Source organism: Haemaphysalis longicornis, unplaced genomic scaffold (genome assembly GCF_048455015.1).
Source record: "Haemaphysalis longicornis isolate Haplotype H1 unplaced genomic scaffold, Haemaphysalis longicornis Haplotype H1 scaffold_7, whole genome shotgun sequence".
In the NCBI taxonomy this organism is placed as follows: domain Eukaryota; kingdom Metazoa; phylum Arthropoda; class Arachnida; order Ixodida; family Ixodidae; genus Haemaphysalis; species Haemaphysalis longicornis.
Genome location: NW_027526422.1, coordinates 174,995,667 through 175,008,009, shown reverse-complemented (window position 1 = coordinate 175,008,009; position 12,343 = coordinate 174,995,667). Strand labels below are relative to the sequence as shown.

The 12,343-nt window shown below is 50.5% G+C and overlaps 1 protein-coding gene across 1 annotated transcript; it reads right to left on the bottom strand.

Moving 5' to 3' along the window:
- Positions 1 to 3,521: 3,521 nt before the first annotated feature.
- Positions 3,522 to 11,934, bottom strand: LOC144146669 (phosphate-regulating neutral endopeptidase PHEX-like). Its single transcript, XM_077678599.1, has 2 exons — positions 11,708 to 11,934; positions 3,522 to 5,826 (listed from the first exon to the last, which is right to left on the bottom strand). The coding sequence occupies exons 1-2, from the start codon at positions 11,932 to 11,934 to the stop codon at positions 3,522 to 3,524; spliced, it is 2,532 nt and encodes an 843-aa protein (XP_077534725.1).
- Between the last annotated feature and the right edge of the window lie 409 nt (positions 11,935 to 12,343).

The window sequence follows — 12,343 nt, the reverse complement described above, 5'->3', positions numbered from 1 at the left end:
ACCACATAAACCCATACACAAAAGAAAAAGCAATGGCCCGGCAACTGAAATGGCACGTGTCACCCACGGCAACAGTTTCAGGACAGGCCTGTACCAGGAATGTTGCCGTGGGTGACACGTGCCATTTCAGTTGCCGGGCCATTGCTTTTTCTTTTGTGTATGGGTTTATGTGGTTTCCCTCCCTGTTTTTTTCTCCTTTTTTTATTTTTTTCTTGACCTAGTTAGTTTTCCCCCGTCTCTTTTGACCTGAGGCTTGGAGATAGTTTCTGATAAGGACCCCACCCTCACCGCCTGGTCTGCTTCCGGCGGTTCTGAGATCCTTTTCCTATACCCCGCGGCGGGTCAATAAGCACCCTCTCATCCTTTCTGTCCAAAAATTCCACGAATATCAACCACCAGCTGACTTCCGTGTGACCTACTTCGCGGCTTAAACTAGACAACCTTCTTGGCCCCTCAATCTCTCCCCCGAGACACTCCGAAACCAATCAGCTTGCTTTCACCTGGGGTCCTACCCCTATATAAACCCTGCCTGCCAGGCGAGAGATTTCCCTGAGGAAAGCAAGTTCTCTTTGCTGAAACGTAGGCCACAAATCGTGCTTTTACCTTGTTCGAAGTTTTTCTTCTCTTATATACATATATATATATATATATATATATATATATATATATATATATATATATATTGTTACGGTAAAAGGGAGGTTTATTTTCTGGGCAGGACGGGGAAGCTTCACAGGAACGAGCGGGGCTCCAAACGCACACGCCTGAGGACCGTTCCTCTTCCTCTTCTAGCCCAGGGATTGCCCATCCGTCATGCACATGTCCATGTATGTGAGGCGTTACAATTCCCCCTTCACAGACGAAACCCGCAGGGTGAGTCACTGTTCACAGCGTGGAATGAATGGCTTCAAGCGGGCGATGTGAGCCAGTTGCGTCTTGTTGCTCCGGCGTCCAGTCGTAGTGAGCCGTGACAGAACGTACGTGACGTCGCTCAAGCGATCAACAATAACGAATGGGCCTGTGTAGCGTGACAGAAACTTAATGCTTCAATGATGAATGCTGGTTTAGATCTGTGAATTGAAATCTACCTTGAAGACCTTGGCACGAATCATGTATTAGGTATTTTGGTTTACGTTTTGTTTTTACCGCTGTTGCGACTAGCCACGCGGTGCAGAGCAGAGCGATGAAGTCCTCGAGGCGACGAAGAGTTGAAGTAACATTTATATACAGTATGTACAGCGTAAGCAAACGCTACATGACTCGCACAAAGGCGACAGCACCCTTTTACGCGGAGCCTCCGAAAAGTGGCGCCGGAGAGAAGCCGCAGAGGAATGCCGACGATGAGAGCCTCCGGGCTTGTTTTATACCCCGGGAAGTTCGTTGTGGCCTCGAGAAGTTCGAATAGCTCCAATCAGGGCTCTCGCTGTCTGAAGTTTGAATTCCGACGAATGGTAGCGAAGCGGTGAGTCAGCTGCGCCGCCAATGGGGAAATGGAGGATGACGCCCACGCCGTCTCCGTGACCTCGCCTCTAGGCGTAGCGGCATGCCCTTATATGGGCGTTCTCAGATGCGGGATTCGGCCGCGCCGCCGCGAAGAAAGGGAGAGGCGCCTTGGCGGGTTGGGCGCGGCGTGACTCAGCCTCGCTGTCAGCGCGTCGGCTCGTGCAACGCATTTGGGCCAGGCGCTGTGGCACAACACCACCAGGCAGCGCCGGGCTTTGTTATCTGCGTGCGAAGTAGAGCGCTTGTTCTATTCTTTATTTTTGATGCCACACGGGTTACCTCATTTGATAGGGCGAGTGTTTGTCCCTAACGCCACTAGCGTAGAATGGTCTTGTTTGATCTACAGTGTTCTCGATGTAATTGAACGGTTCGAGAAACACTCGCGCGTTGAGATAAATGCCCGTAGAGCTGACGGCGCGGCACTCTGTTCTCGAGCACTCGCCTGCGCACGTCACTTTGTTGACTGCTGCGTCGTCGCCTGTGTATTTTTCCGAGTTGTTAGGGGAGCACAATTGCGCTTCAATAAACTTGTTTATTGTTTCAAGACAACTGCGTCATCTTTGGCTTCGTGATATCTGATGAAGGTGTGGGGTACATGCACTCTGAATGCTGTTCGAGCCGTCAACCAAGCCTAACTCATGCCAGCCCCGACAGCAAGGCCTAAGGGCGGAGTTTGGACTACTTCCGGATAAATTGAAGGCGGAAGACGCCACGACGTGTCCCATGAACAACGGCTTCGTTACAATATGATCGGATGAGTTTGATGGTCAGCGGAAACCGTACTTTTGTAACTTTTCCAGCAATGTTAAGCGATTGACGTGTTAAATACCTTACTAAAATATAAATATATTTCTAGTATCAGCAATTTATTCTCAAAATTGTTCAATATCATTAGCAGTGCTGTTTCTGTCGACCGGCCTTTTATGAATGTAAACTGATAATCAGATGTAGGGTCATTTTGCAGAGAAAGCGTCTGAATGCGTCCGTGAATAAGGTTTCACACTCTTATAAAAACACGCAATATTGACACGGCGCGGTAATTTCCTATATTATCTTTCTCACCATGCTTATAGATCACTCGTACTTTGGTAACCTGAAAAGATTATTAGGAAAGAATGCTAATAGGAAAGAAATTCTGTGGACCAGTGGATTATTATTATCATAAAACCAAGATAATGCTAAGAATAATTCTGCGGTCCAGACCATGGTGTAAGGTTCAGATTTATTCTGTGAACCGTATCATGGTAACGTTGATCCTTATATATTTTTCTAAAGCAACCCAAAGGTACCAATCCGCCCTTATTTACATAAATAATGCGTAGAATTGACCTAAGAGAGCAGGGAGAGAGGACGGCAAAAAAAAAAAAAAAATCAACAGCACTGCAGGCACTCGAACCCAGGGCGTTAGAGCCAAAACCACTGCGCCACGAAAGCCGACGAGCGCAGCTGCTGTTGCAGTACCTGAAAACAGAACAGAACCCTGTGGTCAGGACCACCGTATAAAAGTGCATATTATTTTGCGCTCTGGTCCACAGAATAGGCACTGCGAAGGGAAATTTTCATTTCCTAATGACCTATCAGTCATTGCTATAAATCAATTATTGCGCTATGAGCTCAATTTTCGTTCCTAAGCTTTCAAGGTCTAAAACAAAAAAAAACAAAACAAAGAAAAACAAGTTTCGCTCGAAATAAAAAAAATCCTGAGATAAAAGGACCAGACAGAAACGCAATCAGTAGAAATTCACAATGTGGAATTACCACTGTGTAAGACACTATTTACACTAGTTTTGCTAAAAAGGAGGGCATGCTTCCCGGAAACACAAAAAACGAAGTTTCAGTGCAAATTCGGCGTATTTTTGTAATCACAAAACACTAATCGGCACCTCGTATCTTCACAAACAAGGGATGGCCGTATAGGTACTGCTCCTAATGAATGCGTCCCAAAAGCGCACACCTTCGCTGCTGCGTCATTTCTAAAGTGTTGAATTAGTTCTGGCCGTGCACAGGGTCGTCTATGCTCAGGCCGTCCAGTAGGAGCACCTCCTTAGTGGTGCCATCCGACTGCGTATCTTGCACATAAATGTTTTCTGGAATCCCGGATCGTTGGCCAGGGCGCTGTTGACGCGTATCCGGGCCGGAATGGCGTGCCTGAACCTGATCTGGACGCCCTCAGTGCGCGGATGCTCGCACTGACCCATGGCGTACACGTAGTAGAACACCTGGTCCCCCTCGAAGCTGTCGCCGGATGGTGCGAAGCCCTGCGGAAATCGCTCGGAAGCACGCTGCTTGTAAAGGTCCAAAAGGGGCCCGACAACCGCGTTTTCCGCAATAAAGAGGTTGAGAAAGGCGCTGAAGTTGGCGCGTGCTGAAACGCGCCGGATCTCGCGGTCCAGCTGGTTGCGGAAGCACGCCGACCGGTTCCGGTACTTCAGCCGGTCGACCAGGTGCCACCAGTTCGTGTAGTCCCCGTCGTCCGTAGCCACAATGGAGCCCCGTACATCGACGGCCGCCATGAGAGCCTGCAACATCTTCGCACCCAGGATTGGAACGAAGATCGGGTGCAGCGTCTCCGAGAACAGCGCGGGAATCGTGACCAGGGCGTGGGGAACGTAGAGGGTGTTCGTGTCCGCGTTGTACTCTACCGACGTGGTAAAAATAGACGGCCTGAAGAGAGAGTCGTAGTTCATAGTCTTGTTGAAGTCTCTCCGCACTACGTCCCAAACCAGGTCGCCGAAGTGGTCCAAGCTTGTAAACTCTGGCGTGGACGCGGCGTACGACGTCGGGTGGGCCACATTGGCTCCCAGGTAAGCAAGCTTCATGGAGCGCAGCTTTCGCACCGCAACGTCCACAGAACTGCTGCTGAACCAGGAGCGGACGTAGCGCTGAAGAGTTCGCCGAACGTCGGTGAAGAGCGCCTCGAACTCGTGCCGAAGAGGGATTCGCCAGGCCCTGATGTCGCCGCCGAGTGCCTCTGTGGCCAGGATGCGCATGCCGTGCTTGTAGAAGTTTTCCACCAGGTGGAGACAGCCCTCCACCCGCAAGGGCACGGCGCTCACGTGGGTGTCGTAGCTGAGCGGAATCAGTGGCGTGATGTTTAGCAAGGACGAGTACTCCACCAGCGCCCGGAACCGGAAGTAGTCTGACAGGTCTGCCGGAGTGCACACCTGCTTCAGCATGTCGACGATGCGCGAAACGTAGTCCTGGTCCAGGATTCTAAGGTTCGATCGACCCCCGTACGAGCTTGGGAAAAGGTGCGACAACCACCCCAGCGTGGCGTTCCCCAAGCTTCGCATTCCCTCCGCCGTGACCGTCCGCGCGTTGGCGGCTCCCGAAACGATATTCATGAGCCGCTTCTCTATGTATACAATCTTGCCGGCGACCTTCGACGGGTTGAGAACGTCCTTCAAGGACTCCTCGATGAGGCGCTTGTAGTCCCTTTCGGATTGTTCCGGGTACAGAAGGAAAAATCGCTTGAGGAGCAGTTCGGGGGAGCGTACGTGCGGAACGTACCGTCTAGCTGCACCTTGACCGTTCCCTCCCGACGGAGCGAGGTAGACCTTCGCCAGAGGGCGCACGTTCACGTGCTCCAGGTACTCGCTCTGCAGCTGCGGCATCATCTCCTGCAGCCCGAGGTGGAAAATGACCACGGGGGCTTCCGTTTGAGGTGGCGCAGGAGAAGAACGCCTGCGGTGCAGCCTCGCGAAGAGCTTGTCTCTCACCGCCTGGGAGCCATTCGACTTGAGGCAGGACTGGTAGAGGAACACAGCGTTGCGGACCCAGCGCAAAGGGCTGCGCTTCTCGACACGTAAGTTCAGGTCGAGGCAGCTCATCAGCTTCTCGATGCTTTCTGCTTCGAACGTCGGCTTGGCGTTGGGCTTGAACCAGCGGGGTGCGCACACGTGGCCGTAGAAGTCGTCGCAGGGATCCACCCTCCAGTCCACCTTGGTGTTCATGTGGTGCAGGTACCAGAGGCACTCCGGCTGCGAACATCGCGTGCTGCTCTCTTCCAAGCGGGTTCGTCGGGAATCTCGGAAAGACTTCGGAGATCTGGGTCTCGAGATTCGTTTCCTCGGGCTCCTTAACGGCAGCTTCGATGTGACTTTTGGAAGCTGCTCGGAAGAAGTGCTTCTCGTTTCACCTCCATCGTTTCCGTCGTGCCCTTCTCCTTCCTCCGCGGTGTCGAACCCTCCTGCAGCGCTTCGCTGGGGCCCTCCTTCCAATGCCTCGACCAGCTCGCTTTCCTCGTCCAAGCGTCCCGAATCGCTGTCCGCAATCTGGTCCGGTTCATGTGGTGTCGTGACGCCGGGACTGCCCAAATTCCACCTGCGTTATCAATAGCGAAAGCGTCAAACAAAACTTCTGTAATGCATAAATTTCTGATAATTGGGACAATAAAATTCGGCTAGGTACATTGCGCGAGAGACACTAGAAAACAGAGAACCAATGCACAGCTTCATACTTTACTTAGCATCCGTGTTGTTCCTACTTCCCCATCGTTTTCTAATCACAGTGCTGGCTCGACTTTCTTTAATTTCGAAAAAAAACCCGCATTTCCCCGAGGGGAAGAATGTGAAAGTGCGAATGCACGAGTTGAATTTGCGCGGTTCGGTAATGTTCGCGAAAGAGAGATCACACACACACACACACAACTACAAAGAAAGAAATATGCATTTATTCACAGACACCTATTTGTGTTGTCGTTGTACTTGATTGCTAGAGCGGATCCCAGCTTTGAAATTTCGTGTCAGTACTCCTTTAAGCAGGTGCATTAGCCCTTCTCACGCCCGATTCTTGGCCAATCCCCCACGTGGGTATGTGCCATGTCAGCGGCAAGGCAGCGCGCGCCCATCTCCCCCCGTTGCCAAGGAAGACGAGGAGATTCCTGGCCAATCCCCCACGTGGTGGGTATGTGCTATGTCAGCGGCCAGGCTGCGCGCGCCAATCTCCACGTGCGCGGACATCGCCGGTGGACGCAGGTTCAGGGTCGCTTAAGAAGTGCATTGCACTTAAAAGGTACACTTTAATTAAGACAGCGCAGCCACAAGCAGGACCCAATAAGACCAGTTCACCGTTATTCCAAAAACGGCTGAATAAGGCAGGTTTTTTTTTAAAGAAAACGCGTTACTACAGGACAACCAGCTCTCTGATCTAAAATTTTCGTGTTGAGGTATTCCCTGTGCATCTTTCGAATGCGAATACGGTTTACACGCACCGAAGGCAGAACTGCGGTGTTTTTTAGGCGTAAATATTTATCACCGCGTAATGATTCCACTGTTGATTTGATTGTCTGACAGCGAAACTTTACAAAAAAATTAAAGCCGTTCCACTCAATGTGAAAACTGCAGGAAGTGCAAAGCAATGATTCGCCATATTGGGTTGTAGCCCCGTTATCCGTTCACTGCTACCAACCCATACAATTCAATTTTCCCGCCCTCGCAGAGCTCGCGCGCTTCCTGCCTGAAACAGCGCCAGCGGGAGTTGGTATTTTTGTGCTTGCCCTTACGCACGTGCTGGTAGGACACTGCCACTTTTTTTCGCGTACTATCGTAAAAACCAGCACCACGAGCGTTCGTAACTAAACGAACACGGGCTCTGCCGGTTAATTCGTATATTTTGCATCAAATGAACCAAAGCTGCAGTTTTCTTTGCGCTAAACAACGGGGAGATGTATGCCAAGCGCCAGGGGTCTACGAGTTTCGGACGCTTATGACTACATAAACCACCACTTGGCTTTCGAAGCATCTGGGTTACGCCGCGACGACAGCGGCTACGACGGAACACAGGCTTTAATTGGGTCCAGTCCTCTGCGCTTAAAAAATTAGCGCCCTTCCACTCTGCCAAGAAGGATGAGCTGCGAAGCTGGACGCTGTACACGAGATAAACGAAGGAAGGAAGGAAGAAAACTTTATTAAGAAGAGATGGCCCGAAGCCGCAGGGGAAGGGGGAGGGCAGGAAGGACGCTAGTAATGTCCAGCCATCGAGGCCGCACAGACGAAGCTCCAGAGTGCTGTCAAGGTGTCCTTGACGCGCCAAGAGGGCCGAATAAAACACGTTTGTATGTAATTGGCGAGCGTGTAATTAGCATTTAGCCCATTTAATATTTGAAGGACTTGAAATTTATTCCAGTGAACAAACATGGAGCTGTATGTTTCCCGCCCTCGTCGCAGGCATCTTAGTGTCTGCGTAACACACGGACCACTCACGTCTGCGGAGCACTGGCGACACCGGAAAGTTCGCATTGGGGTTGTGAGCGTATACACGTTTGAACCTCCCTCCAGCACAACGGACATGTCATCAGTGAGAGCATGAAACCGATATCTGCCCGTGCACCCCCCCTTCCATCCACTTCCCTACTCCTGCTTGATAACCAGTTATGTGCGCGTGCTTAGAAGTGAAAGGCACCGCCAAAAATGTCTCTCTGAAGGCCCTTCAAGCTGAACAAGAAACATTGGCTTACGTCGACGTTTTTTCATCCGGGAGAGATTCCCAGTTACTCGGCGTGCTGGAACATGTGGTGGAAGCGGCAGCAGCAGTGGCATTCTGTTGTTTTCGCTCGCTTTCGCGCTTTTTTCCGGGAGACGCTCCTTGGATTCCCGCTGTTTTATCTCCGACTGAACGACACGCGTCTGTCAATGGGGAGTCAAAACCTGGAAGGACTCGAGCTCTATTCTAGTGGACGAACCGTTTTGGCTGCCCGTTTACGTTCCGCGTCTTAGGCATCTCACTGTGTGCGTAACATACCAACCCAAGACCAAACCGCTGGATGATATAGTGCAGCTGACAGGTCGCATTGAGCCGCGAGACTTCCACGTTTAAATTTCCCGCCAGCACAATGCGCACGTCATCGGTAGCGGATGCACGACCGCTCGGTAGTGCATGCACGTGCACGCCCCCCTCCCCCCCCCACCCCCCAACCACGCGTGATTAGGCGTGAAATACACAAATACACTAACGTGTATTTCACGCTAATAAAACTAATTAGCACAGGACGGGGGTAATTGGTGAATAATGGGGGAGGCCTTTGCCCTGCAGTGGGCGTAGTCAGGCCCGTGATGATAATGATGATGACACTACCGAAAATATCGCGCGGAAAGCCTTATGCTAAAAAATTGTCGGCTCAGGCGATCAAAGCCAGCAAGCTGCTCTGGTAACATCTGATAAGGGCGCTACCGTCGTTATCAGCCATTGCGGAGATATAGGTTTCAAGATATAGGTTCCACTGAGGTTGGGCTGGCGGGGGGCTTAAACTTGTACGTCCACCGTCCCAATGCGAACTGTCCGATCTCCTCAGTGGTCGAGGGGATTAGGATGGTGTGTTACGCAGGCAGTAAGATGCCTACTACGCGGGAGTGAGAATGAAGCTCATATCCATCCAAGTTTCATTGGGCTAAGGGCAATTGCTGAATCCAAAATCACAAACAAACGTGTTTCGTGCATTTCGTGGACTGCGTCCAGCTTCGCAGGTCATCCGTTTTGAGACAGTGGAAGGGCACTAATTTTTCTATGTATATGTTTATCACCTCTCGAAGCGGGATGAAAGTGATGTTTTCCTATCCCACGAAGCCCCCGTGCCGACAAATCAGGACCACACACACCCCTCAAGAAAGCACGCGGTTGCAAAATTTCTATAAAATTATAACGTGGCGGCAGGAAAGATGACAAGTACCACAGCGAAGAATGATGAACGATCTATTTACAGAACATGCATGGTGGCCATAACATAGCGCGCTGCAGGACCCAGCCCCTTCGTCATCTTCGTCCCGTGACAAAATGTACCGTTAGAACGTATATGGTGCGGAGAAAATGCAATCTGCATTTGAACCGCCGGATTTCAGTAATGGCTGACGCCTATTCCGTTAGAGATGGTCTATGTTGTCTCTCGCCCACTTAAATGAGGGATAAAATTACCTTCGCAGTTCTTCAACTTTTGGCACCGTCGAACTCACGCACATGAACGTGCGGGTACCTGTTAGTGCCACAAGATTGGACCTTCGGGCAAGCTGGTATCCGCTTAATATCTTGAGAGGGAGCGTATAGTCGAATACACGAAAAACAAAGGAGACAACACGACGCTGAACTCACAACTAATTTTAATGAAAACGCAAAACTATTTTATTGTGTAGGCACGTGGGTTTCGTCTTAGTGTTTATGCCATGTATCATACTGTCAATAAAATTAGTTTTGAGTCCAACGTCGTCCTGTCTTCTTCCTTTTCTCGTGTATTCGACTACACTACGCTGCCCTTCAAGTTGTTAACGTCGTCAAACCTCAAGGCGTAACGTGATGTCTGAAGTCCCTTGACTTGCGAAGCAACGTCACACTGATTATACGCACAGTAGCGCGCACCCGTAACGGCGTTAGATCGTAGACCGTAACGTTATAAACGCCATGGTGGCTCTGTGGCTAATGCGTTGTACTGCTGAGCCCGAAGATACGGGCTCGGTTCCTGGCCTTCGTGGCCGCATTTCAGATGGAGGCGAAAAGCGAAAACGCCCGTGTGTCGAGATGTCGCCGCACATTAAAGATCCCCAGTTGGGCAAAATTGACCTGCAGTCCTCTAATGCAGCGCGCCTTATGACCAGCTTCGTAGAGTGAAGCCACAATTTTGTAAACCGTTACGTTGTGCCTAACATCAAAGAGTTGGCTAGTATACCACTACGGGTATGCGCTCCTCTGTGGGAAAGTAAAGCTGAAGGAGTGTTCTTGCGCTCATGTTCGTGCTGAAATCAACATCTTAAACCTTTATAGTGAAGATTCAGATTGCGTTTATTGCTGGAACTCGCCTTGGGAGCTCCGACAGCGCGTTAAGAAATAAGTATTCATAATACTTTGATTCCTAATTTTCTTTTGCGAATGGTAGCATATCTAAAACATTTACGTGTATGTAAGAGGAGTGGTGTATACACTGAAAGAGTTCTGAAATTTCACAAAATTCTGCAAACTTCTACAAAAATCAAATCCCCTCCTCCTAACGACAACGAAAGTTGAAACGCAAGTCTAAAATCAATGCCGTGGCAATCAAAGCCAAAGCGTCAACGATCAAAATGCAAACCACCTGATAGTCGAAGTCCAAGCGCAACGATCAATGTTCAAACTGCCTGCTAGTCGAAGTCCAAACTCAGACTAAAGGGATCGCTCATGATAAAGCTAATAGCCCCCCCCCCCCCCGCTCCCCCCTCATCATTGACCGTGTGAGAATGTCGCAATCGAATAGCCGTCGGCTTCATGACCAGGGACCCAGGTTCGAATCTGACCACGAAAAGCGTGCTTATCTTGTGTCGTCACCATCATGCGCCATCCCATTCCGGAAGGTTGGCTTTTCTGCAGCGCATTTTGGTTACGACACGGCCATCAGTTAAACAAACAAAGCTTCGCTTTAAAAAAATCTTTTTAAGAACTGTCTTGCAGGGTGAAGCACAGTTCACGCAGAAAGCATTCAGACGACCAAAAACTCTAAAGAACAAGGTGAACAGATCGGCAGGTCGCTTTAGTCTCCAGTCCCTCAAACATCATTCCGCAATGTCTTCTACGCACAATACTTTACTGCATAGCAAATATTTTTGGACGTGTCGACTGTGCCGTCCGACAATACTATACATGTATGGTGAAACGAACCGCGGAAAAAAAAACGAACAACCCGGAGAACAGGACGGAAATTGTATTGTTCCTCCCGCTTTGCCGTTATTTTTTTTTTTCGCGCTTCGTTTCCCAATGCATCCTTCCGAACTCGCCCAGCTTTGTAACTGCGGTATAATACGTACTCCACTAAAGCGACGTCCACCAGCGTTTCGCAAAAATAAATAACGTGTTTGTAATTACTTCGCTTTCCCTCACGAAACGTTACGAAACCTACCTTTACGAACACGAAGCAACTGTTTAAAACGCTAAAACTCCTTAGTTAAGCGATAAAATGTATTATTTAACTAAACATCGAAACTAAACGGGGCAAGAGCCAGACTCGAACGACCGCCAAATGCATCAGGAAGGATCAGCCTTCTGCCAGGCAAGCTTCCAGAATTCCAATGTCGTCGGGCGGCACTACATTGTACCTATGGCTGCAGCGCTGAGCTAGAGCTCTGTCGGTCGGCACTCGACACACTGCGTTTTTTTTTTTGCGCAGCCTAGCTCTTCGGTTATAACTGTGCTCCATTTTAACGCGCAATTCTGCCTGTAGGAGAGAAGCATTTGGAAAGGGGCGTCATACCTGAAGTGGCGCAGGGCTGCCTCGGCCCCGCTGGCGGAACCGGCGAAGTAGGAGGTGAGCAGGGCTCCGTTGATCATGGCCAGCGCCACAACGGCCACTCCCAGCGCGGCCTGGGTGGCACGCCGGCACAGGTGGGCGCACTCGGGCTCCGAGCGTCGGCCTCTCCCCACGGCGGTGGGCTGCGGGTCTCGAAGGCGGGCCTCGGAGGCTGCCGTCCTGCTGGCCATAGCGACCGGTGGTGGCGGTGGTCCCACACGAATTGCCCTTAATCGTTCAAAATGGCCGTCGGCCGCGAACGTGCAGCTATTGCTCGCGAGCCCGACTTCTTCATCTTCCAGAAGGAAAAGTAGCTCAGGCGGACAAGAAGAACACTGCAGTGTCTTCTGCGCTCATGTGTGTCGTGTCTTCATTTCGTCCCTGTTCAAGCTGCGCTGTCTTTTCATCCTGACAACGCCTAACCAACACGCCCAGACAGCCATTTCAGTGGCACTTATTTCGTTATGCTCTCTTCGGAATAAAAGAGGAAGAGGAAGTAGGCCTTCGGAATAAAGGCTGGCCCTCTGGTGGGATTTTTCATCTCTGCGATACACAGCGTAGCTTTGGCGGAAGAAAAATTAGGGGATACCTGTTGCAATG